This window comes from Schistocerca cancellata, chromosome 3 (assembly GCF_023864275.1).
Source record: "Schistocerca cancellata isolate TAMUIC-IGC-003103 chromosome 3, iqSchCanc2.1, whole genome shotgun sequence".
NCBI classification, from domain to species: domain Eukaryota; kingdom Metazoa; phylum Arthropoda; class Insecta; order Orthoptera; family Acrididae; genus Schistocerca; species Schistocerca cancellata.
Window position 1 is genome coordinate 326,692,184 of NC_064628.1, and position 27,652 is coordinate 326,719,835.

At 44.6% G+C, this 27,652-nt stretch overlaps 1 protein-coding gene across 1 annotated transcript in view; it reads left to right on the plus strand.

Annotated features, from left to right (window-relative positions):
• The first annotated feature begins 6,231 nt into the window (after positions 1–6,231).
• The window catches only part of LOC126176709 (sialin-like), an 85,336-nt gene continuing 63,915 nt past the window's right edge, over positions 6,232–27,652 (plus strand). Inside the window, exons 1-2 of the mRNA XM_049923876.1 lie at positions 6,232–6,309; positions 13,089–13,300. Of these exons, the coding sequence (XP_049779833.1) occupies positions 6,267–6,309; positions 13,089–13,300 (255 nt within the window). The 5' untranslated portion in view covers positions 6,232–6,266. The remainder of the gene's footprint in view (positions 6,310–13,088; positions 13,301–27,652) is intronic.

Consider the following 27,652-nt stretch of genomic DNA (forward strand, 5'->3'; position numbering starts at 1 on the left):
TCGTGGTGATCGTTCCTCCCTATGTAGATCGGTGTCAACAAAATATTTTCGCATTCGGAGGAGCAAGCTGGTGATTGGAATTTCGTGAGAAGAATCCGTCGCAACGAAAAACGCCTTTCTTTTAATGATATCCAGCCCAAATCCTGTATCATTTCTGTGACACTCTCTCCCACAGTTCGCGATAATACAAAACGTGCTGCCTTTCTTTGAACTTTTTCGATGTACTCCGTCAGTTCTATCTGGTAAAGATCCCACATCGCGCAGCAGTATTCTAACAGATGACGGACAAGCGTAGTGTAGGCAGTCTCATTAGTATGTCTGTTAGATTTTCTAAGTGTCCTGCCTATAAAACGCAGTCTTTGGTTAGCCTTCCCCACAACATTTTCTATGTGTTCCTTCCAATTTAAGTTGTTCGTAATTGTTATACCTAAGGATTTGGTTGAATTTACGGTTTTTAGATTAGACTGATTTATCGTGTAACCGCAGTTCAACGAGTTCCTTTTAGCACTCATGTGGATGACCTCACACCTTTCATTATCAGAGTCAACTACCACTTTTCGCACCATTCAGATATTTTTTCTAAATTGTTTTGTAGTTTGTTTTGGTCTTCTGATGACTTTATTGGTCGATAAACGACAGCATCATCTGCAAACAACCGAAGACGGCTGGTCAGATTGTCTCCCAGATCGTTTATATAGATAAGGAACAGCAAAGGGTCTATAACACTGCCTTGGGGAACTCCAGAAAACATTGCTGTTTTATACGATGACTTTCCGTCAATTACTACAACTGTGACCTCTCTGGCAGGAAATCACAAATCCAGTCACATAACTGAGACGATATTCCATAAGCACGAAATTTCACTACGAGCCGCTTGTGTGGTACAGTGTCAAAAGCCTTCTGGAAATCCAGAAATACGGAATCGATCTGAAATCCCTTTCAACAGCACTCAGCACTTCATGTGAATTAAGAGCTTGTTGTGTTTCACAGGAACGTTGTTTTCTAAACTCATGTTTAGGTGTCGGGCACATTCGGCCTGGAATCCCTTTGACTGAATTAGAAGTGTCTTCAGTGTCTTCGAACTGAGACCCGATTATCAGCGAAGACGCGTCTGGAGACGCCCTGGGCAGTGGTGGGATACCAACCTGACACTCACCCACCACCCGGCCCAACAACAAGGTGCGATGACCTGGAGTTTATTTTTTTTATTTTTTTTTAAATAGCAGGTTTCTTTTGGTTGTCATCCATGGCACCCTTACAGCACAGCGGTACGTAGATGATATTCTACGCTCAGTTTTGTTGCCCTTCATGGCAAGCCATCCTGGGCTTAAACTTCAGCAAAATAACGCCCGTTCGAACGCGGCGAGAGTGTCTACTTCATGTCTTCGTGCTTGCCCAACCCTACATTGGCCCTCAGCGTCGGCGTATCTCTCACCGATTGGAAACGTTTGAGCATTATGGGCAGAGTCATCCAACCAGCTCGGGATTTTGTCGGTCTATCGCGCGAGTTGGACAGAATTTGGTACGATATCCATCGGTAGCAAATGCAACAACTATCAATCAGTGCCAAATCAGTGCCAAACCGAATAACTGCTTGTACAAGAGCCAGAGGTGGACGAACGCGTCATTGCCTTACTCAACTTGTGAAGTTCTTTCTCTTGAATGAACCATCCAGTTTTTTTTGTGAAATTGCAATCATTTGTTTGTGTGTACATGTAGATCACATCTACCGATTTCCATCACTTTCGGATAGTTCCTTCGTGGTGTGTCTTTCTTTCCCTCTCTCTTAGTAAAGCCGACTCTTGATTGAATATGAACTCTCGGAATTTCAACAGCAAATCTCTGCGTTATGCCAACTCCTCTCTTAAGCCTTTCTGTATCGCTGTCGTGCTTATTAAACAAACGTGTGACTAACCTAGTCGCTCCCCTTTGGATCTTCTCTATTAACCCTACGAGATAAGCGCCCAAAATTATTGAACAGTAGTCAAGAATTGGTCAAAAGAGTTTTTCATTAGCCAGCGCATTCTTGCGCGAGTTTTTTCAGGACTCTTCTAATCAATCTGCCATTTGCTTTTCCTACAACTAGTTCTGCGTGGGTTTTCCATTTTTGGTCATTTTGGACGGTTATTCCCTGTTATTTTACGTTTAGGACTGTTTTTCATGATTTACTGTCAATAGTGTAATCGCACAGTATTGGGGCTTTCCTCGTGTTTCTACTCAGTACGTTACTTTCATTTACTCCAAGAGTTAACTGTCATTCCCTGCACCAAGAGTCGATCCTTTGCAACTAATATTTCTTATAGACAGTAGTACCATCTGCCAACATCCTCAGGGAGCTTGCAACGTTATTTAAAAGATCGTTTTTATATATTGTAGTTCATTAACAGTCAGGGCCCTGTCTCCATAGCGAAGCTTCTGCTTTTATTTTTAGATCTGACGCTGTCGCCTGGTCAAGCACGACTACATATGGTCCGATACTCTGAAGTTCATTAATCGAACAGTATCCATTGTATTCCGAAGTCAAGGATAAAGCATCAACTTGAGTGCCTGTATCTACGGCCCTCTGTATCTCATGGACGAACGGAGCAACTTGAGTTTCTAAGATATCTGTTGCGGAATCCATATGATTTCGATGGAACAGATCTTCGTTCTCCATAAAGGACAAAACACGAGAAAGTAAAACTTTCAATGCAATGAATTATATACATTGTCTGAGAGAAAAAAAAAATGTGAAGCACTCAGAGGACATGGCCAGGTGTCAATGTAGCTTCTTACACATATACGCACAGAAGCTATTCTCTGTGACCGGAAGAATGATCACTAGAATGCCTTGGTGTCTTCGTGTTCAGTGTTGTTACTAGGCCTGATAGTGTTTATAAGGGTCGTCAACAGCGTCAGATGATGGGTGATCACGTTAGAGGACACGAAGATGTCGCGTAACCCTGTGAGATAGCGTTACCAGCACTTCACGGAGTTTGGAAGGAACCTCAGTGTTGGTCTCCATTTGACAATATCGAGATCTGAGGGACATTCGAATGTGACAGTTGCCATTGTCGTACTGCGCGGGTACGTTAGGGCAGACATCCTCGTCGTCGAGCTACTGGTCGATAACGTCCAGGAAATAATCACTCTTCTGTGCACAAAGCACATTGACACCCATTCACAACAGCTCCTGCCATCCGAGAACAAATAGTGGACGGCAACTGTGGCCGAGCGGTTCTAGGCGCTTCAGTCCGGAACCGCGCGACTGCTACGGTCACAGTTTCGAATCCTGCCTCGGGCATGGATGTGTATGATGTCCTTAGGTTAGTTAGGCTGAAGTAGTTCTAAGTTATAGGGGACTGATGACCCCAGATGTTAAGTCCCATAGAGCTCAGAGCCATCTAAACCATTTTTGAACAAATAGTGTATTCTGTGCAATATTCAGTGTCACTCTGAAACATTGTTCAGAGACTAATAGTAGTCGGGCTGGGGGATAACAGTCCCACGTGTAGGCTGCCGTTAACACCACAACCCAAACAGGCTGGATTTGGAATGGTGCCGTGACTGGGTAGCACTGCCTTTTGATGAATGACAACGCTTTGTGTTCATTGACGAATCTTGCACCACCCCGAATGACCTTCATCGGCGAATATGGCGGGGGCTTTCTTCCAATGTTTTGACTACTGCTGCCGTCTTGTTGTGGAGAACTATCGGGTACGACTTCAAGTCGCGACTGATAGTGACTGAGGGGCCGGCTGGTGTGGCCAAGCGGTTCTAGGCGCTTCAGTCCGGAACCGCGCTGTTGCTACGGTCGTAGGTTCGAATCCTGCCTCGGGCACGGATGTGTGTGATGTCCTTAGGATAGTTAGGTTTAAGTAGTTCTAAGTTCTAGGGGACTGATGACCTCAGATGTTAAGTCCCATAGTGCTCAGAGCCATTTGAACCATTCAAGTGACTGAGTGAACTCTGACGGCGTGACAGTACCATGGTGTCACTTTTCAACAGGACAATGTCTACAACATGGCGTGTGTCTCTGAACTGTTTGTGCGACCATTCCCATGCCCAGCGAGATTCGCACATCTGTGGGACCACCTAGGACGTCAACTCCCCCGTTGTGCCAATATCCAGGATGTCGAGGGCGAGTTACAATAGTTGTGGGCCAGCTTGCTCAGGAGTGGATACAAAGGCCTTATGGTAAGCTTCCCAGGCGAATCGTGTGTGTATCCAGGCCACAGGGTAGTGCAATTCAAACTGATAAGTGGACTCGTGCTATCACGTTCTTTGTAAATGTGACTCGATTTTGTAATCTACATCTACATCTACATCTACATCCATACTCCGCAAGCCACCTGACGGTGTGTGGCGGAGGGTACCTTGAGTACCTCTATCAGTTCTCCCTTCTATTCCAGTCTCGTATTGTTCATGGAAAGAAGGATTGTCGGTATGCTTCTGTGTGCTCTAATCTCTCTGATTTTATCCTCATGGTCTCTTCGCGAGATATACGTAGGAGGGAGCAATATACTGCTTGACTCTTCGGTGAAGGTATGTTCTCGAAACTTCAACAAAAGTCCGTACCGAGCTACTGAGCGTCTCTCCTGTAGAGTCTTCCACTGGAGTTTATCTATCATCTCCGTAACGCTTTCGCGATTGCTAAATGATCGTGTAACGAAGCGCGCTGCTCTCCGTTGGATCTTCTCTATCTCTTCTATCAACCCTATCTGGTACGGATCCCACACTGGTGAGCAGTATTCAAGCAGTGGGCAAACAAGCGTACTGTAACCTACTTCCTTTGTTTTCGGATTGCATTTCCTTAGGATTCTTCCGATGAATCTCAGTCTGGCATCTGCTTTACCAACGATCAACTTTATATGATCATTCCATTTTAAATCACTCCTAATGCGTACTCCCAGATAGTTTATGGAATTAACTGCTTCCAGTTTCTGACCTGCTATATTGTAGCTAAATGATAATGGATCTATCTTTCTATGTGTTCGCAGCACATTACACTTGTCTACATTGAGATTCAATTGCCATTCCCTGCACCATGCGTCAATTCGCTGCAGATCCTCCTGCATTTCAGTACAATTTTCCATTGTTACAACCTCTGGTTATACCACAGCATCATCTGCAAAAAGCCTCAGTGAACTTCCGATGTCATCCACAAGGTCATTTATGTATGTTGTGAATAGCAACGGTCCTACGACACTCCCCTGCGGCACACCTGAAATCGCTCTTGCTTCGGAAGACTTCTCTCCATTGAGATTGACATGCTGTGTTCTGTTATCTAGAAACTCTTCAATCCAATCACACAATTGGTCTGATAGTCCATATGCTCTTACTTTGTTCATTAAACGATTGTGGGGAACTGTATCGAACGCCTTGCGGAAGTCAAGAAACACGGCATCTACCTGTGAACCCGTGTCTATGGCCCTCTGAGTCTCGTGGACGAATAGCGCGAGCTGGGTTTCACACTATTGTCTTTTTCGAAACCCATGCTGATTCCTACAGAGTATATTTCTAGTCTTCAGAAAAGTAATTATACTCTAACATAATACGCGTTCCAAAATTCTACAACTGATCGACGTTAGAGATATAGGTCTACACTTCTGCAAATCTGTTCGACGTCCCTTCTTGAAAACGGGGATGACCTGTGCCCTTTTCCAATCCTTTGGAACGCTACACTATTCTAGAGACCTACGGTACACCGCTGCGAGAAGAGGGGCAAGTTCCTTCGCGTACTCTGTGTAAAATCGAACTGGTATCCCATCAGGTCCAGCGGCCATTCCTCTTCACTAAAGCAATCTTTGAACCTGTAAAGTTTCACTTCGTTTCCTCCTCCACTTTTGGGTGCTTTACCTTTTTTGTCACGCAGTGTAAAAAGACGGCGGTGTTTTCCCAAAGAGTACTTGAGTGAAACCTCCGGAAGCCTAGAGCATAGCCGAAATTTTTATCGGCCCTTTTCCGTCAGCAATCGTAGTGGAGGTGGTGGCCTCATCTTCCCTGTTAAGGGACTGTACTTAAGTATTGGGCCGGGTTCCGAATGTTTCAGCAGTCTCTCGTGGAGTGACAGCACGTGGTTTTAATGCTTATGTCGGTTAGAGTCGTGAAGCTCAGAGGGCCCTCGGTGCTATTTCAGAGGAGATTCTGCACTTGCTGCGTCACCGCAGCCGCACGAGGTGCACCCGGCCGAGCGCATAATAAAAGCAGGCGGCAGCGACGGAAGGTGGGTCACGCGCATCAGGACGCCGGCGACGCACGAGGCAGTTAGCGCGCGCGAACACAGCATGTCGGCGACCGCACCGCCAGCCAAGCCGCAGGACTGCGACGGTAAGCGTTAGCAGCGCCTACACACTGCACGGCGACCACACGCACTGTGCGTAGCCGCGCCCGTTGTGCAGGAGCGAGGTGTCGAGATACGACGCTCTCAGGTGCAGCTTTGTCTTGGCCCTTCTAAAAAGTTGCAAATATTATTTGTAACTGAAAATATGCCTAGGGAAAGTGAGCGAATGAGCTACGAATGTACGTTTCCCGACGTAGACATTGCTCTCGTATTAAGTTGGTAGAAAATCCGAAGAAATTCTGGTCGTATGTAAAGTACACAAGCGGCAAGACGCAGTCAATACCTTCGCTGCGCAGTGCCGATGGTACTGTTACCGACGACTTTGCCGCTAAAGCGAAGTTATTGATCGCTGTTTTCCGAAATTCCATCACCAGGGAAGACGAATGGAATATTCCAGAATTTGAAACACGAACAGCTGCTAGCATGAGTTTCTTAGAAGTAGATACCTTAGGGGTTGAAAAAGCAACTCAAATCGCTTGATACGGGCAAGTCTTCAGGTCCAGATTGTATACCGATTAGGTTCCTTTCAGATTACGCTGATACAATAGCTCCCTACTTAGCAATCATATACAACCGCTCGCTCACCGATAGATCTGTACCTACAGTTTGGAAAATTGCGCAGGTCGCACCAGTGTTTAAGAAGGGTAGTAGGAGTAATCCATCGAACTACAGACCTACATCATTGACGTCGGTTTGCAGTAGGGTATGGAGCATATACTGTATTCAAACATTATGAATCACCTCGAAGGGAACGATCTATTGATACGTAATCAGCATGGTTTCAGAAAACATCGTTCTTGTGCAACGCAGGTAGCTCTTTATTCGCACGAAGTAATGGTCGCTATCGACAGGGGATCTCAGGTTGATTCCGTATTTCTAGATTTCCGGAAAGCTTTTGACACCGTTCCTCACAAGCGACTTCTAAAAATGGTTCAAATGGCTCTGAGCACTATGGGACTTACATCTATGGTCATCAGTGCCCTAGAACTTAGAACTACTTAAACCTAACTAACGTAAGGACATCACACAACACCCAGTCATCACGAGGCAGAGAAAATCCCTGACCCCGCCGGGAATCGAACCCGGGAACCCGGGCGTGGGAAGAGAGAACGCTACCGCACGACCACGAGCTGCGGACGAAGCGACTTCTAATCAAGCTGCAGTCCTATGGGGTATCGTCTCAGTTGTGCGACTGGATTCGTGATTTCCTGTCAGGAAGGTCGCAGTTCGTAGTAATAGACGGCAAATCATCGAGTAAAACTGAAGTGATATCAAGTGTTCCCCAGGGAAGCGTCCTGGGACCTCTGCTGTTCCTGATCTATGTAAATGACCTCGGTGACAATCTGAGCAGTTCTCTTAGGTTGTTCGCAGATGATGCTGTAATTTACCGTTTAGTAAGGTCATCCGAAGACCAGTATCAGTTGCAAAGCGATTCAGAAAAGATTGCTGTATGGTGTGGCAGGTGGCAGTTGACGCTAAATAACGAAACGTGTGAGGTGATCCACATGAGTTCCAAAAGAAATCCGTTGGAATTCGATTACTCGATAAATAGTACAATTCTCAAGGCTGTCAATTCAACTAAGTACCTGGGTGTTAAAATTACGAACAACTTCAGTTGGAAAGACCACATAGATAATATTGTGGGGAAGGCGAGCCAAAGGATGCGTTTCATTGGCAGGACACTTAGAAGATGCAACAAGTCCACTAAAGAGACAGCTTACACTACACTCGTTCGTCCTCTGTTAGAATATTGCTGCGCGGTGTGGGATCCTTACCAGGTGGGATTGACGGAGGACATCGAAAGGGTGCAAAAAAGGGCAGCTCGTTTTGTATTATCACGTAATAGGGGAGAGAGTGTGGCAGATATGATACGCGAGTTGGGATGGAAGTCATTAAAACAAAGACGTTTTTCGTCGCGGCGAGATCTATTTACGAAATTTCAGTCATCAACTTTCTCTTCCGAATACGAAAATATTTTGTTGAGCCCAGCCTACATAGTTAGGAATGATCATCAAAATAAAATAAGAGAAATCAGAGCTCGAACAGAAAGGTTTAGGTCTTCGTTTTTCCCGCGCGCTGTTCGGGAGTGGAATGGTAGAGAGATAGTATGATTGTGGTTCGATGAACCCTTCGCCAAGCACTTAAATGTGAATTGCAGAGTAGTCATGTAGATGTAGATGTAGAAGGACACGTTAAGCACTGTGTGCTTCTGGTCTACCTCTACTACATGTACATATTAACTCCGCATGTCACTTTACTGCGTGTGTCAGAGAGTACTCACCTTTCCAGTTCCGTTCTCGAATGGTGCGTGATCCATATAATTTCTTTGATTTTTCCTGCCATGTTTATATCGCGAGATGTACGATGGAGGAAGGAACATGTTCGCTGACTCAGAATGTTATCAGTAAATCTCTCCGTGACGTACAACGCCTCTCTTGCAGCAGCTACCGTTTGAGCTCTTTGAGTATCTCCGTAACACACTCGCGTGAAATAAATGAACCCACCTATTAAGTTTACATGCTTCGGGTCATAGACCCACGAGCAACACTCAAGGGTTTACCGAATGAGTGATTCCTAATCTGTTCTTCCGAAGGAGAATACATTTCCTTGTGATTCTTCCAATAAATTCCAAATTGGCGTCTAATTTTCTGGACCTAGGTTTATATGGTCGCCACTTTAGGTTGCTCTGGAGGAGTGTTTCTGAATGTTTTACTGTTGTCACAGTTTCTGTCCACGGCATGACATAAGGAATGGACAACTTTCAGAGAGCTGGAGACGGATGGGAGGAGGAAATTGGCAGTGACCTTTTCAAAAGAAATGTCCCAGTATTTGCCTTGACGTTTTAGTAAAATCACAGATAGCCTAAAATGTTCTACCAAACGATAATACGAACCACCACCCTCCCGAATTCATTGGTCTTCTGCCGACTAACGTGAACGGAAGAGTGAATTTTTATGCTTAAAGTATGTAATTACTTCATTCCACTGATTTATAGATAATTTTGATAAATCGATATGGGTGTTTTTTGCATTGTATTAAAGTGTGAGATTGTAACAGTATTGCCTGACTACCCTCTAGACATTAGTGCAAGGCTTGAGCGATCTCTTAATTATCTGTAAAAAGGTGCCAGTTATTTACTGATACTGCAGAAATACTCACAAGTTTAAGCCTTTAAGGGAACGCCAGATCACAGTGTAGAATGCCGAAAGTGTACCAATAAGAGTTGAAAGTATTGGTAATTAGAGTAGATCAACAGTTGTGATCGGCAACTTTATTTCCTGAATTAAACTAGCCCAAAGCATGCCATGTAGATTAAGGATAAAAGTAAAGCTAGAATATTGGTTTGAACGCCATAGAGCATTCCTAGGTATCCTCCGATGGGAGGCGGTATGTCCTTCCAGTCCCATGACTGAACTGACTTACCCAGTTATGTGAGATCCCACAGTTTTACGTGAACCGTAACTACATTCTTAATTAGGCATTTTTGATGTTAAGAAATCATTTGACACAGCTGAAAGAAGCTGTACTTGAGAGAAAAAAAAATCCCGGGACAGACTGTGGAGTGAATACCAGACATTTTAATCTTTAGTCTGATACTTACTTCCGATCCCCAAACTCTAAAACAACTGTGGTGGAACGTTTAGTGTACTCCCAGCGAAAACGAGTCCTTAGATATTTGCTTTCAAAGTGTTACTCTTGGCATGGATGCAGAATTGAAATTAGCGACAATAGGACAACCGTAATTTCACAAAATAGCCGAGGGGCAGTCAGTATTATTGGCTTGGTTCAAATGGCTCTGAGCACTATGGGACTCAACTGCTGAGGTCATTAGTCCCCTAGAACGTAGAACTAGTTAAACCTAACTAACCTAAGGACATCACAAACATCCATGCCCGAGGCAGGATTCGAACCTGCGACCGTAGCGGTCTTGCGGTTCCAGACTGAAGCGCCTTTAACCGCACGGCCACTACGGCCGGCTAGTCAGTATTATTATTATTATTATTAATATTGTTGATATTATTGTGGTTTTCAGTCCGAACACCGGTTTCATGCAGCTCTTTACCATAATCTGTTCTGTGCAAACCACTTCATCTCTGCATAACTACTGCAACCTACATTCTTCTGAATCTGCTTAATACATTGGAGTCTTGCTCTCCTTCTACTATTGTTACCCGCCATCCCCCCCCCCCCCCCACGCCAAATTTCCAAATTTGCCTCAGTTACTAAACTGATGATTCGTTCAACACCCTACCTTGATATATCCAAAAATCGATTGCTTCTTATAGTCAAGATGTGCCATAAATTCCTTTTTCCCCATTAGGCTCAATGCCTCTTGATTATTTATCTCACGTACTTACCTAATCTTCAGTATTGCTCGGTAGCACCAAATTTCAAAAGACTCCATCCTCTTCTTGTCAGCACTGTTTACCGACTCCTTTTTACTTCTGTACAAGATTATACTCCAGACAAATAACTTCATAAAAGACTTTGTAACCCTTAAACCTATATTCGGTTTATTTCAGCAATGTTGTTCTTGCTACTGCCAGTCTGCATTTACATTTTGTGTACTCCTGGTAAAATTTAACTGGCGGATTCCGCGTCAAATTTGTTATTCGTGCTGCAGACGCAGAAAAAAAAAAGACTGCTAAGCGGCAACTGTATTTTCACAAATAAGTTAAGGCGTAGTCAATGTTTTGTTATTATTATATTATTATTATTATTGTCGTTATCGTTTCATGTCTTTCCATAATTCTGACAATCTGTTAATTTTTTATTGCTCTGCTGTTTCTCCTGTCTGCAATTAAATCTCACTTATTGTTACTAAGCTAACTTGTGATGTCTTATGGTCCTTGTGTAATCCATCAAAACAACGTAATATACACTCAAATGGCTCTGAGCACTATGCGACTTAACTTCTGAGGTCATCAGTCGCCTAGAACTTAGAACTAATTAAACCTAACTAACCTAAGGACATCACACACATCCATGCCCGAGGCAGGATTCGAACCTGCGACAGTAGCGGTCACGCGGTTCCAGACTGAAGCGCCTTTAACCGCACGGCCACACCGGCCGGCAATATACACTCAGCAAAAAAAGTTTTGATCACCCCAGTTCCCATGACTCCTGAAGATAGACGTTGACTATGGATATTGTATCACAGATACAGTCCTTGTGACTGTTCAGAAATGTCACTAAACCCGCCCAGAGATGTAAACAACCACGAATGAGCAGCGCCTATTAGACGGAGGGGGTCCGACAGCCGATCAATTCCAGTCTTTCCCGGAAGGACGTACACGGTTCGTGTTGTCTGTAGTTCAACCATGCCTAGACGGTCAATACCGCGTTGTTACTTAAGGGCCAGGAAGGGCTCTCAACAAGAGAAGTGTCCAGGCGTCTCGGAGTGAACGAAATCGATGTTGTTCGGACATGGAGGAGATGCAGAGAGACAAGAACTGTCGATGACATGCCTCGCTCAGGCCGCCCAAGGGCTACTACTGCAGTGGATGACCGCTACCTACGGATTATGGCTCGGAGGAATCCTGACAGCAACGCCACCATGTTGAATAAGGCTTTTCCTGCAGCCACAGGACGTCGTGTTACGACTCAAACTGTGCGCAATAGGCTGCATGGTGTGCAACATCTCTCCCGACGTCCATGACGAGGTCCATCTTTGCAACCACGACACCACGCAGCGCGGTACAGATGGGCCCAACAACATGCCAAATGGACCGCTCAGGATTGGTATCACGTTCTCTTCACCGATGAGTGTCGCATATGCCTTCAACCAGACAATCATCGGAGACGTGTTTGGAGGCAATCCGGTCAGGCTGAACGCCTTAGACAGACTTTCCAGCGAGTACAGCAAAGTGGAGGTTCCCTGCTGTTTTGGGGTGGCATTATATGGGGCCAACGTACGCCGATGGTGGTCGTGGAAGGCGCCGTAACGGCTGTACGATACGTGAATGCCATCCTCCGACCGATAGTGCAACCATATCGACAGCATATTGGCGAGGCATTCGTCTTCATGGACGACAATTCGCGCCCCCATCGTGCACATCTTGTGAATGTCTCCCTTCAGGATAATATCGCTCGACTAGAGTGGCCAGCATGTTTTCCAGACATGAACCGTATCGAACATGCCTGGGATAGATTGAAAAGGGCTGTTTCTGGACAATGTGACACACCAACCACTCTGAGGGATCTGGGCCGAATCGCCATTGAGGAGTGAGACAATTTGGACTAACAGTGCCTTGATGAAAAAATGGCTCTGAGCACTATGGGACTCAACTGCTGAGGTCATTAGTCCCCTAGAACTTAGAACTAGTTAAACCTAACTAACCTAAGGACATCACAAATATCCACGCCCGAGGCAGGATTCGAACCTGCGACCGTAGCGGTCTTGCGGTTCCAGACTGCAGCGCCTTTAACAGCACGGCCACTTCGGCCGGCTGCCTTGATGAACTTGTGGATAGTAGGCCATGACGAATACAGGCATGCATCAGTGCAAGAGGACGTGCTACTGGGTATTAGAGGTACCGGTGTGTACACCTCTGAAATGTATGTGAATGTGTACTTTTCATGAGCAATAAAAACGGCGGGACTGATGTTTATGTTGATATCTATTCCAATTTTCTGTACAGGTTCCGGAACTCTCAGAACTGAGGTGATGCACAGATACCGAACAAATTTCGAGTTTAAGGCACCAAATACTTAGTTCCCGCCTTGCAAGGTCGTAGTCTCGGATGTCACTGCATAATGTTCACAGGGTGCTGGAAGACGCGCTACACTATGCTGCTGTTAAATCTTCTGGGGCTGGCCGTCAGCTACGCGACGCGCGTCAACTTGTCAATGGCCATTGTGGACATGGTCAACAACACGGCGCTGCTCGAGTACTACACCGCCGCCGGCGTCGATGTCGTCGCTGTCGACGACTCCTGTCCGAGAGAAGTGGTGCCTGCGGCCTCAGCCGCTAGAAAGGTACGATGCTGCCTGCAAGATAGTGGGGTAACTCTCCTCTCCACTCTGCATGGTTTTAGGAATGCAGTACGACGTCGAACATACTCTATCACTTCTTTCTTTACATTTCTTGCTTTATTTTCTCACGGTACCGTACATAATAAAGTTATTTCCAGTTGCTTCTTGCAAAATCGTGTCCAGGATTGTTTTGTTTTATTTTCTAATGGAAACATGACAGTTATTCCCAGTTGCAACTAGCAACGATCGAGTCCAGGATTAAATCTTTGTATTACAAAAATTCGTTTGTCAACATACATTACTTACCTATTTTAAGTCATAAACGATTTGTTATAAATTTTTTCTTTTATTAAGAGAAAAAATATTTCAGAATTATATAATCAGACGAAATGAGAGCATATTGTATGTGGTGGAGCATGTCATTTTATTAAATGCTTCAGATGACTCTGAGCACTATGGGACTTAACATCTGAGGTCATCAGTCCCCTAGAACTTAGAACTACTTAAACCTAACTAACCTGAGGACATCACACACATCCATGCCCGAGGCAGGATTCGATACCGTAGCGGTCGCGCGGTTCCACACTGAAGCGCCTAGAACCGCTCGGCCACAGTGGCCGGCTTTAATTAAATGAGCCGATGTTTGCGAACTTCTGAAAGGTATGATATCAGTCACAATATCATTAGCAGTGTTAACAATTACTTCATAGCTGAGTGTTCTCCGTAATTAATGGCTTCGAAGTTTAATTAAGTCCTCATCTTCTCCCAGTCGCCGTGAAAAGACTCATATTGCATTTAAAAGTGAGACACAGAGCATACGTTTGTCATTTAACCCAGCACATTCGCCCCGTTTACATGAGGCTCCCAAAACTGGATTTCGTAAAACGATTTCCCAATACCGCTTCTGAATGCTCATGTAAACACTTCAAAATCGATTCTGGCAATCCACTCCTAGTTACCGGTTTTCCAATTCCGCAATCGATTTTCACTTCCATGTAAACGCAAGCGGTGTTGAAACGTGCTTGGGTTGTCAAATTAAGTCTTTTTTTAGAATATTCTGTAAATATGGACTTGTTGTGTAGTGAAGGAGAAGCATAAATATTAGAATGAGCATAGAGCTGCCTACCTGTAATATTTAAGTGAAGAGAAATAACGATTGTGTTGACCGTATCAGGAACTTGATCAGCTGTTTTCCAGGCGTCATATTTAACTGGGGTAGCAAATCAGCTTCAGACCTAAACAGGTAAACGCGACAGCGAAAAAAGGTTTCCGAAATTCCGTTTTCGTCTCCCGGAAGATGTGTCGATGGAAACATAGTGATTGTCTCCCAGGTCGGTGATATGCAACTTTAAGCGGCAACCCTTGACTACCAAATGCTACTGATGATATTTTCTTGCAGTGACAGGACTCAAACGTGATGCGTCCGGCACGAACGACGCGCGCTCACGTGCCTCGCCAAATGGTTCAAATGGTTCAAATGGCTCTTAGCACTATGAGACTTAAATTCTGAGGTCAGTGCCCTAGAACTTAGATCTACTTAAACCTAACTAACCTAAGGACATCACACACATCCGTGCCCGAGGCAGGATTCGAAGCTGCGACCGTAGCGGTAGCGCGGTTCCAGACTGTAGCGCCTAGAACCGCTCGGCCACGTGCCTCGCCACATCGGATGTTGTACTGCTGAGTGTTTCTAATACTAATACAGTTCATGAAGCAATGTGAAGCATCGAACATCCGCTTTTGTTCTGATGACACTCGGTGTTATAGTCATCATGACACGACAAATGGTTCGAAAATCCATGCTGTTTGATGACGATTCGTCGGATCCTCATGTGTTATGGAAATCGACCAAACTGAGCACATACCTAACGCCAGTATGCAATAATGATTAATATTTTAGGGCGATAGTTTGGATACACAGTAAGTACTTCTTTTCACTGCACTGTAGTCGAACTAATATAATTCTAGAACGATGTAAGGGTACATTTTCTTGCTGCACTTTCTGGGCTCCAGCAGGGTCCGCTAGATGAGCAACGCAGAGTTTGAGACACAGTCGGGAGATGTAGGGATTAGACCCTGTTCCAGTCATCCAGACATCTAGTTTTTTGGCGTCGCTAAATCTTATTGGTGTGCAAATCTTGAGGACGAAAGTGATTTTCGCATGGAGTGTGACTACCAAGTAACATAGATCGTTACATAGAAAGCACTGCTACAGTACACTATTGTACAGAATGTAACCGAAAGATAACCGAAAGAAATTCGCAATAAAAGGACAGAAATAACACTTTTGTTCAAAGTCAGTAATTAAACTGAAGTAATCGCAATTCATGATGGTCCCCTGGACATTACAAAAGGCGGACACGGTTCTTGATAGGGTGTGTGATCACCATAGACAGCAGTGCATTCTCTGCAGCGTTTTCCCACACTGACCACGAGTCTGGTAATGAGTTGTTTTGTTAGGGTGTTCCATTCCCCCACCAGCGCTGTTGACACCTGGTGGAAGGACTTTGGTGCAAGTGGACGCTTTGCAGTACGTCTCCCCAAAGCAACCCAAACGTGTTCGATGGGATTTAGGTCGGGGGAACGGGCAGAGCAGTCCATTCCGTGAATATCCTCTCGTTCCAGGATCTCCTCCACATGCGCTGTCCGATGTGGTCGCGCGTTGTCATCCATAAAAATGAAGTCAGGGCCGAGGGCACCCCAGAAAATGCGTGCATGGTGAAGGAGTACAATGTCACAATAGCAATGACCGATGCACATATCGTGTTCAAAGATGCAGAGGTCAGTGCGCCCATACAACAGTATGCCTCCCAACACCACATCACCTGGACCACCAAAACGATCGTGTTCGACAGTGCTGGACGTACCCTGTGATAGCGAGAGGTGGGAACAAATAATGCACCCAAGAAGATTATCGAACATTCAGCTTTAGCGGTCCAGATGTTACGGTGCGGAGAGCAATTCTCAACCGCACTGTTGTCTGAATGGAACGCCCTAACACGAGAACCCACTACCAACCTCGTGGTCAGTGTGGGAACACGCTTCTGAGCATGTACTACTGTCTGTGATGACCACACACCTTATTAAGAACCATGTTCCACCTTTTTTAATTTCCAGGGAACCATAATGAATCGCGGTGACTTCAGTGCAATTATTATTTCTGGATAAAATGTCATTTCCGTTCGTCTTACTGTCTATTTCCTTCAGTTATCTTCTGTACCATACTGTAGCAGTTCTTTCTACGTATGGCCCAAGTTTCAACGAGCTATGTTACTTGACAGCAGTCCGCCCCGGATAGCTGAGTGGTATGCCGGCACGGTAACTCAGCGTGTTCGGTCAGAGAGTTAACTGCCCTCTGTAACAAAAAAAAACTGAGTTAATGGATCAACCACGAACTGAAACGGGTGTCTTGCGACGTCAGCGCGACAGACTGTCAATCCCAAGGGCCCGGGTTCGATTCCCGGCTGGGTAGGAGATTTTCTCCGCTCAGGGACTGGGTGTTGTGCTGTCCTAATCATCATCATTTCATCCCTATCGACGCGCAAGTCGCCGAAGTGGCGTCAATCGGAAGACTTGCACCCGGCGAATGGTCTCCCCGACGGGAGGCCCTAGTCACACGACATTTTTTACTTGGCAGCAACACATCATGTGAAAGTTATTTCGTCCTGAGGGTTTGCATACCGTGTTTTTTTTAAACATACGTCTCCAACATCTACGTCATGTCTCCTTACGGTTTGTGGTGGACTGTCTATTTCTTCCCTCTTTCTCGCCCAGTTACGCGTAAATACTCCAGTATTAATGATCTCTGTGTATATTTGTATTTTAATTGAGTGTTGCGTTTCAAAATCTAAATGGAGTGTTGTTTACTTTTTAAAAATGATACTTTGGCGTGCCATCGTCCAAATCTTTTGTCGATAATTCGTTGGTCGAATTCGATGAGGAACTGACTCCACCACAGGTGTATCGAGCTAACATCCAGCGTCTTGCTTGGTCGGCAGTAATAAAGAATATAATATGATCTGAACCGAGTACTACGCCAATAAAACACATACAGTTGGCGAGAACTACAGATCTACCGAAGAGGAAACACAGTGTTTACTTTAAATTAATTGAAAAGTCTCAGAGAATATCTACAAATTGCCCTGATTCGTCCAACTTCTCCATTTCTGAAAACATGGTAAATGATACTGGAACTTTTTCAATTTCCTTCCGTTGTTTGTTTATATTACCTGTATGGCTCTTTATTAATTTTTATTAATTGATCACTTAGAATTCGATTAGCTGTATTAGTGGCAGGAAAATCAACAACCTACGCTTTGCTAAGGATACTACCTTCATTGCAGAAATGGAGGAACAACTTAGTGATGGAAATGCCGGGTAGACCGTTCACCTGGTGCAAGTTGACGCCACTTCGGCGACTTGCGTGTCGATGGGGATGAAATGATGATGATTAGGACAACACAACACCCAGTCCCTGAGCGGAGAAAATCTCCGACCCAGTCGGGAATCGAACCTGGGCCGTTAGGTATAACATTCCATCGTGCTGACCGCTCAGCCGCCAGTGGCGGACAACTTAGTGATTTGTTCCCCAGAGTGAAGAGTAATAGTTACAGTTTGGATCTAGAGATCAACATGAAAAGATCCAAACTAATGGTTACAAATCGACAAGCATTCTTAAAGGATCAGGAGGTAGTGAGTGCTTGTGTGTATCTGGAATCTCTGCTCAATGACGCAGAAAAGTGTGAAAAAGGAATACGAGGGGCGTCCCGTAGTAATGCAACACATTTTTTTCTGAAAGCAGGTTAGCTTTATTCACGATTCTAGTACACCATATTATCCCCTAATCTTTTGGGTACAAAACCCTTTTTTTCAACATAATCTCCGTTCAATGCGACGGCCTTACTCTACCTTACTGCGAGGGCCTGTATGCCCTCTTGGTATTACTCTAGTGGTAGACGTCGGAGCGAACGTCTTGCTGCATGAATAACCTCCCCATCATTCACGTACTGCGTCCTACGGAATGTATCCTTCATTGGAACAAACTGATGGAAGATGCGAGATCCGGGCTGTGCAAAGTGGATGAGGGAGAACAGTCCAATGAAGATTTGTGTGCTCCTCTCTGGTGTGCAGACTTGTGTGAGGCTCTGCGCTGTCATGGAGAAGAAGTTCGTTTGCAGTTCTGTGGAGATGAACACACTGCAGGATGCACAACCGTGTGCAACCGGCCAGCACGCGGGAGATCGGACAGCTTTGCGTGACCTTGTTGCGATGATGGCAGACGAGGCGCCCAACGACTCACCGCGCTTTTATTCACTGCCAGGTCTCCATAGATATTCTGCAAGCGCCTACGACTATCTGCGATGCTCTGGTTTTCCGTCAAAAGAAATTCAGTGACAGCTCTCTGATTGGAACGCACCTCCGTTACAGACGCCATTTTGAAGGCAACGTAAAACGCTGCTACCTGTCGGAAATTCATGAAACTATAGGGACTGAAGCGGGAATATTCCACGATGTCCCACAACAAATTCTGCATTTTTTTCAATAGATATTGGCCGAGGAAAAAATGTGTTGCGTTAGGTATTGAATGCCCCCCGTAAAAAGACGAATCATCGTTGTTCGAACAGCAGCGGTTAAACTCACTAGGATATGGCAGAACCAGGTAATATTCAAAACAACGGGAATGTTCTTGTTGGAATCATTGGTTTTCCCAGCGTTCTTGTATGGCTGCGAGACTTGAACTGTCTCCCTCCCCCCTTCCATCCTCTTTTTTCCCCACCTCCCCTCTCTCTGCCCCCTTCTCTCCCCCAAGTCCTTCTGCATTTCCGTCCTCTGCCTTTTCCCATTCCCTCTCGCGTCTGCCCTGCCCCTCTCCCCCCTTATGAGTCCTCTCCCTCCTTTGGTTCCCCTCCCCTTTTCGTTTTTTCCTCTCCTCCCTCCTTGTTTTCCCCCTCCTCCAGGTCCCCCCCCCCCATCTGCCCTTGGCTAGGGAGTGTCATCTTTCTGCCGACGTTTTCGTGTCGTGTTTTATAGTGAGTGTTTTTAGTGAGTGTTCCGTGTTGTGTGTCTTTTGGGAAGTGTTGCGAACGGGCATCATACTGTCGCTGGGTGCGATTTTTTATCTCTTGCGAACAGAAACCAGACTGTCGCCATGTTTTTTTAATTGTGTGTCTACTATGTTACTTGTCTGATTCCTGTGTATTTTATTAACATTGCCAACCCCTTTGCTTTCTGTTTTAACTTACCACAATTTTCCACCGCTTTACTCTTTAAGTCACCGTTTTATCGCCTGTTTTTCTTGTTTCTTTTCTTCTTCCGTTTTTAAAAGAGTCTGCAGGCTGTAGAGCAGCGTACTAAGCTGCTGCCAGCCCGCCCCCTTCGGGGGGAATTGAAATTCAATAAAGGAAAAAAAACAAAAACTTGAACTGTGAAAGCTGTTGACATGCTGGACTGATGCCTTCGAGATTTGGTACTGGCAGAAGATGTTACAGGTGCCATGAGCAGAAAGAAAACCAATGCTTCCATTACAGAAAAACTTTACAACACAAGAACTTTATCTTCTCGTGACAATCAAAGATACTTCCAGTTCACTGAGCAAATTTTGAGAAGAGACGAGGATAATTTAGAAAAGACCATCTTGCAATGCAAAATCGAAGGCAGAATATCACAAGGAAGAGGAACTTATAGATCAGGCATAGGCAGACATTGGTGACGCAATGGCCAGTTTACGTACTTACGTAAGCTTGTGGGCCGCCTCGTCACGTGAGACGACAGCAGCGCTCCTACCGTATAAAGTCAAAGCTATAGCGTCCGTGACGTTACTGTTTATGGGATAACTCACCCATATCAATGGCACCCCTTTCCCGACACGCCGCGCTAACAAATTATGCCTCAAAACAGTATATTCGTTTTACTTTCAGCCGTCTTCAGATGTTTCATTAATTTACGCGTCGTTCACATTGTTTCTTTCAATTTTAAACATTTTGTTGGCTGTGAGCTAGCAACCGTGGATGTATATACAAGACGTATATACAGCCACTTCGGTTGCACAAAATTATGTCAATTCATCACGGTTTCGATTGCACTAGGGCAATCTTCATCACAATAAAAAGTTGCCTGGAATACATGTAATCGCACCATGGTTTTGCTCAGACGTTAAAAACGTGGCGTGATTACATGTATTCCACGTAACTTTTCATTCTGATGAAGATTTCACTAGGGCAATCTTCATCAGAATAGTCCGCCTGCTTAGGTGAGTAGCGTGTTCGGTCAGATGGTTAGCTGCCCTCTGTAATGAAAAAACTGACTCATGGATCAAAGATGAACTTGAACAAGCGGCATTGGACGCCCGCCCCGAACAAATGTGACGAAAAATAACGAACGAAACGAGATAAAAAAAAAGAAAAGCTCAGTGGTTACGTTCTTGCCTCCCATGCAGCAGGCCGGCGTTCGATTCCCGGCCGGGTTGGAGATTTGGCTCTGCTCGTGGATCCTCTGTTGTGTTGTCCTCCCCGTCATTCCATTCTCATCACCGGAACGCGAGGCGCAGTGTCGCATCGACTCTAATAAGACGCGCCGCACTCGGCGGCCGAACTTCCCCGGATGGGGCCTCCCGGCCGGCAATGCGGTACCATCATTTCATTTTTTTCATCGGAATAAAAAGTTACATGGAATACATATAATTTTGCTCAGACGTTTTAAAACATGGTGTGATTACATGTATTCCATGTAACTTTTTATTCTGATGATTTCACTTGTATATTCGTAGTCGTGGTCAATTGACAGAATTTTGTGCAACCGAAGTGGCTGTGTATACGTCTTGTAATCGTTTCTTTACTTACGACGTTTTGCAGCAGTACCTTAAATGCTTCCGTTGCAAAATTCTGCAACGCCGTTAGTAAGGAAATAGTCTCCATTTCAGATGGTTATGATGCTAAAAATTCATCGATAAACTTACTTGTGCGAACTCGTTTTTATTTGTCAATCATTGCGCACCTGCAATGTCCAAGAAACACGTCTTTACAAATGCGTCTTCAGCAAAAGACTTTAATGATTTGGCAGTTTTTCTATGCACTATAAAACTAACTTTATTGAACTGTCACACTGTGTCCCCGGTTTGAGAAACATATGCTATTGCTTGTCCAAATGGGAAATTAATACTTTAATTTTGTCTTCCCGCAATTGTCCTCTAAGCTGTTGCTGAGCAATGTGTTCTGTATAAAAGTGCCTTTTCACGTTATATTTTTTCACAGTAGATAGTGATTAACTACACAACAGTCAAAGAGGTTTATCTTTCTAGACGGTAAAGAAGTAATCCACCATCCATTTCTCCTGGAACTGGTGACATTCAGCATCTACTTTTCTCTTCTTATTGCCAGACTTCTTGCGAATAAAGTCAGTAAAGATAAACGGAAACACTAGAAATTAACAACCAACTAGCACAGAACTTTACACGAGAACCAACTGATAACCAGTTTGTTCACCAAGTTAGTGTCCATGCTGCCGCTGTTCAAATCTACATCTACATCTACATTTATACTCCGCAAGCCACCCAATGGTGTGTGGCGGAGGGCACTTTACGTGCCGCTGTCATTACCTCCCTTTCCTGTTCCAGTCGCGTATGGTTCGCGGGAAGAACGACTGCGGAAAAAGGCTCCGTGCGCGCTCGAATCTCTCTAATTTTACAAATCAGCACAATGGAGAATAGTTGATAATTTTCGTGGCACTGTCGCCTACTACCAGCGTCTGCAATCTATCAGTGTGCAGCTGAGACGTAGGCAGTAAATAAGGTTTGCGTGTGTGTATGTGTTGTTAGCACTGATCTAAGAGGCGAAAATACTTCCCGTACCCTTCAAAGTAGTGTGCTTTTTCCATCACTCTCCGCACGCACATATACACTACGCGCTCAGACTGGAAAGTGTTTCAATTTGCTGTTCAAATCCCATGGCGGCGAAATAGCATTGCGCATGCGCAAATTAATAAAAATTTTCAATTCTCTGTGTAATGAGCTGCAATCCCGAGGCGAGCCGAGCGTCGGCGGAAATATGGAAAATGTGTCCCGGGCGAAGTTCAATGCGAACCCAACGCTTTCTCTCCTATGAATTACTTCCGCAGGCCGGACTGAAAACAGTCGTGGGTCTGATCCGGTCTGTGGCCCGCCAGTTGCACACCCGTGATGTAGATGGAGAGTTGGATCGAGTGAAGAAGATGGCCGGTCTTCCTCTTCACATTATATGACGTAAGAAGAGCTGAAGATCGCTGTGGATGGAGATGTCTAGCCCAAGATTCAGTTTCTTAAGAAATGAATGAAGAAATAGGGTAACGACACTAAGCAAAGAGCAAACCAGCTTATGATGATGATACTTTTTTTACAATACTTGTTATAATATCTCTTTCTTTATTGTTTGTGGATGAACATCATACTAAAATTTATGTTAGCGGTCATGACTTGATATCATGAACTGATTTCAGTTGCTACTACTCACATAAAGGATGTTCCAAACTTTTAACGTAAACAATATACAGATGGCAGAAGGTCCTTGATGTAATTAACTAAAGGCCGAAAAGGAATATCGTTTTTAAATGACAATTATTTCTCGTACGAACAGCTTAGGCTCATACAAGAGTTCAAAGTGACAACCGCCAGTAATGGGGTGCATAACATTTCACCAAACTCTCTCAGCATCACGAGACTGACAGCTTAGATTCTAACAACCAGTTATTCATATTTATACTGGTGTTTCATATACCAACGTATCTACATACTCGAAATGTAGAAATCTGCAGGAGTGAAATCCGACGATCACGTTGACTAAAGAAGAGTGCACCCTCCCATCCTTCCAATCCAAATATGGAAGCTTCTCTTGTTCGGATGCGAACCGCCATCTGTTCCTTTGTATGACACTGATATCTTTGTTTAATGATAGCTGTTGGTTTTGAAGGAAATTTGTTTTACTCTCTGACAAGTGTAGTGTACTTCACTATCGTAGGATATGGCTTAGAACTGTAATCAGTGGCTCAGTGTTGATCTAATTGTGCACGAAAGGAAACTATCAGATGTTTCAATTGGACGACCTTTTTTGTACGTGATCTAATCAGCCACACAGAAGCACAATTTTCTACCACAGAATAAACCAGTCCCAAGGCAGAATAGCGAACCATGGCAATGAAATCACCATGCGAAACATCTCCTAGTTTTTGCATAATGTTTATTTATCGTCTGAAGATGTGTGGCAATGTTAGTTAGGTGTCGCTTAAAATACAGAGTTCTATCAAGCGTGACTTCAGAGAAGTTGGTATCGATTGTGGTGCAGGAGCCTGTTGCTGTAGTTCACACAGATTCTCTATTAGTCATGAGGTTGTTTAAATGAAGCATGCCACCTGCAAGTCACTCTCACTGGGTTAGGGGCTCCTGTTGCAGAGGAACTGTATTTCTATATGACGTTCAAGGCATCAGCATTTCCTTGTTTCTTCCACTAATCTGGTTGCGGTTGCTCTTGAAAAATCATCAGTATAGCCAAATTTGGTGGATCTGGTTATGGGAATACCAGTAACGTAGCAGTTGAGCAGAAGAGTTGTTCAAATTGAGCCTTGAAGAAGGCCATTATCGAGGTTTTTTTCAAGGCGCTCCATGTATAATCTATAAAAACGCAAAATTATATTACTCAAAATATTGTCTATTTACCTGAGAGTTGTTTTACAGGGTATTTGGCGGAGGAGTTCATAGAGCAGTTGTTTTTCCTAGAAAGTGTCGTATGTTGCAATTTGTTCGATGAACGCAACGCAGGTTTTTAGCCGCTTCTTATATCCAGCATCAATATAGATTGTTGGTGCCAGGAACTGACCGACGTAGCTACACTTTAACCTGAAACCAGCTTGCTCCAGTGGTATACTTTCATGGATCCTTTGGCATACTTTTGTTGCATAAGTACTCGAGGAAATATATTAAAAGCACCTGATGTTTAATGTTCAAAGTAGCGAGGTTATCACAAGTATTGTCCGCAGGCAAGGCACCACAGCGCTCTGCTCAACACGGTGATAGAAGATCGCTTTTCAGTTTGTATCCTACAAAAACCACATAAAAATCTGTAATTCACTTACGGCATAACTCGACAGAGTCTTTAAATACGCCAAAAATTATTAATTTTGTTTATGACCAGGCATGTGGCAGTTTTTGTGAAATTTTCCTGTTCAGAAGACAGATCCAAACTTATCTCGTCATCTCGAAAACAACTGAACGTACCGAAATCCTTTCCTTCCATTGTTTACAAAAGTACCTCGCTCGGCAACGAATATTTCCAACGTCGGGTATGGCATTGCGTTTGCTATGAATAAGCTACGGAAATCAGCCTTTTGTGCATTTTTTTCCAATATTTATATCATAGTAAGTGTGAAACTGACGGTTTCCATCACGTACAAAAACAACATAAAAATTATGAAACGAAGGGTGTAGATCTCTACAGCGCCTGTAAGTACGTTGAGAAATCTGTTCTCAATTTTAGTTAGGGTCGGAGCTACGTTTGTTCATCAGATAGGAGCAGTTTTCACAACAGGAAGCCGCGCGGGATTAGGCGAGCGGTCTACGGCGCTGCAGTAATGGACTGTGCGGCTGGTCCTGGCGGAGGTTCGAATCCTTCCTCGGGCATGGGTGTGTGTGTTTGTCCTTACGATAATTTAGGTTAAGTAGTGTGTTAGCTTAGGGACTGATGACCTTAGCAGTTAAGTCCCATAAGATTTCGCACACACACACAACAGGAAAAGGTCCTACCTACTTTCGGAGTCGGGACCGATAACATACGCTTGTGAGGTGTGGCTTTCGACTCTTGAGGCACGCCGATTCCAATCCTGGTGGTGAAAAATTTTCACAGTCAGTATTTGGCGGATATTGGAAGGAGTGGTGGTGATTCAAAGTTCCCGAAAATGTGGAAACGTGTGTGATCACCTATGGGACCAAACTGCTGAGCTCATCGGTCCCTAGACTTTCACACTATTTAAACTAACTTATACTAAGAGCAACATACACCGCCATGCCCGAGGGAGAACTCGAATCTCCGGCGGAAGGGGGTGCGCAATCTGTGACAGGGCGCCTCAAACCACACGGCCACTCTGCGCGGCAAAGTTCCTGATCACCAGTCATTGCACTAATGTCCTGGATTAAATTCCAAACCTTTCAGTAGTGTCTCATGAAGAGAGGGCGTGTAATGCTGTTTATGACGATCCGTTCATCGGACGCGAACGTTCAGCTTGATGGCTCGATAGCTTGCCTAGAACACCGATGCTGGAGTTCTGCATGTCTGCGTCTGCTCTGTTATTCTCTGAGTATGGGACGACTTTGACTTGACATGACTCGAGAAGTTCCTACGTGAGAGTTGGATGCACTACGCGTTGCGCAGTGGAAGAGACAACACAGAGGGAACCGACAACGCCAGCATTACACTCATTGGTGCATTGCCGGCGGGAACCTGTCTTGCCCTCTCGCTCTTAAATGCTGTCTACTTTAAATCAGGTTATAGAAGTGCAAAGGGACGATAAGCCTCTAGCCTGTCAGTTAGCTTTCCTGGTTTTAGGACCGATATTGGATTTATTAGTGAGGGACTTAGTCAGTTACGGCCATAATATCACAGGTTTATGAGAAACTCTGGTTGAATGCCGTGAAAGCATACAGCTATGCCTGACTTGACATCCTATAGTGGCTTCGTATTACCTTCAGGGATGAAGAGTCGAGAGTACTTCAATTGTGAATTGGTAGCGGATTTTAGGTTATTAAGCTGCAGCTCTGGTAGTAAGCTCTCGGTCTTTTGGTTCCCTAAAACTAGACAATATGGCTAACGGGAGAGTTGTAATGGATTGGCGCGTTTGTACTTCCTAGTTTTCGTTACTTTCCTGCTATATTGCGTGGAGTCCGCAAGCTTAACAGTTTCATTTCACTTTCATCTGCATGTGCCATCTAGGACGAGTAAAAGGTCATTCGCTATTTCCTGTTCATCATTCTGGAGAAGTTCTTGTTATAGCTTTTCACTTGCGTTGCTCCAGCCGAGAATATATTTTCGTAACCTTTGTGTATCACGATGGGTAACTGCACAGGAAGCCGTGGATATTCCCAAAACCATACAAAAGAAAAGTGTGAGTTGGACATGCGCTCTGAAGGTTCGTACAAACTTATATATGTATACAAATAGTTCATCTATAAGTTTTGATGAGTGAATTTGCGAGTATCAAAATATATGGCATGAATGGCCATGTCTTTTGACTGCGTTGACTTAGAGTTTTAATTTGTAACACCGTCAAAGGTCCGTAGACCTCGGTATTTGACATAAATTTCAATTTGATACCTCTACCCGTTCCTGATGACCGGCGTGCAGACCGTTCGCCTGGTGCAAGTCTTTCGAGTTGACGCCATGTCGGCGACTTGTGTGTCGATGGGGATGAAAGGAATTATGATAAGGACAACACAACACCCAGTCCTTGAGCGGAGAAAATCTCCGACCCAGCTGGGAATCGAACCCGGGCCGTTGGGTATGACATTCCGCCACGCTGACCACTCAGCTACCAGGGGCGGACACCCGTTCCTGATAAAAAGGATCATAACTGAAGGACAAACAACAAAGATATACTACGAGGTGCATTCAAGTTCTAAGGCCTCCGATTTTTGTTCTCCGGACTGGAAAGAGATAGAAACATGCGCATTGTTTTAAAATGAGGCCGCATTCATTGTCAATACGTCCCAGAGATGGCAGCACCGTACAGCAGATGGAATTTTACCGCCAGCGGCGAGAATGAGAACTGTTTTAAATACTTAAAATGGCGATGTCTTCCTTACTTGAACAGCGTGCAATCATTCGTTTTCTGAATTTGCGTGGTGTGAAACCAACTGAAATTCATCGACAGTTGAAGGAGACATGTGGTGATGGAGTTATGGATGTGTCAAAAGTGCGTTCGTGGGTGCGACAGTTTAATGAAGGCAGAACATTGTGTGACAACAAACCGAAACAACCTCGGGCTCGCACAAGAAAGTCTGACGACATGATCGAGAAAGTGGAGAGAATTGTTTTGGGGGACCGCCAAATGACTGTTGAACAGATCGCCTCAAGAGTTAGCATTTCTGTGGGTTATGTGCACACAATCCTGCATGACGATATGAAAATGCGAAAAGTGTCATCTAGGTGGGTGCCACGAATGCTGACGGATGACCACATGGCTGCCCGTGTGGCATGTTGCCAAGCAATGTAGACACGCAACGACAGCATGAATGGGACTTTCTTTTCGTCGGTTGTGACAATGGATGAGACGTGGATGCCATTTTTCAATCCAGAAACAAAGCGCCAGTCAGTTCAATGGAAGCACACAGATTCACCGACA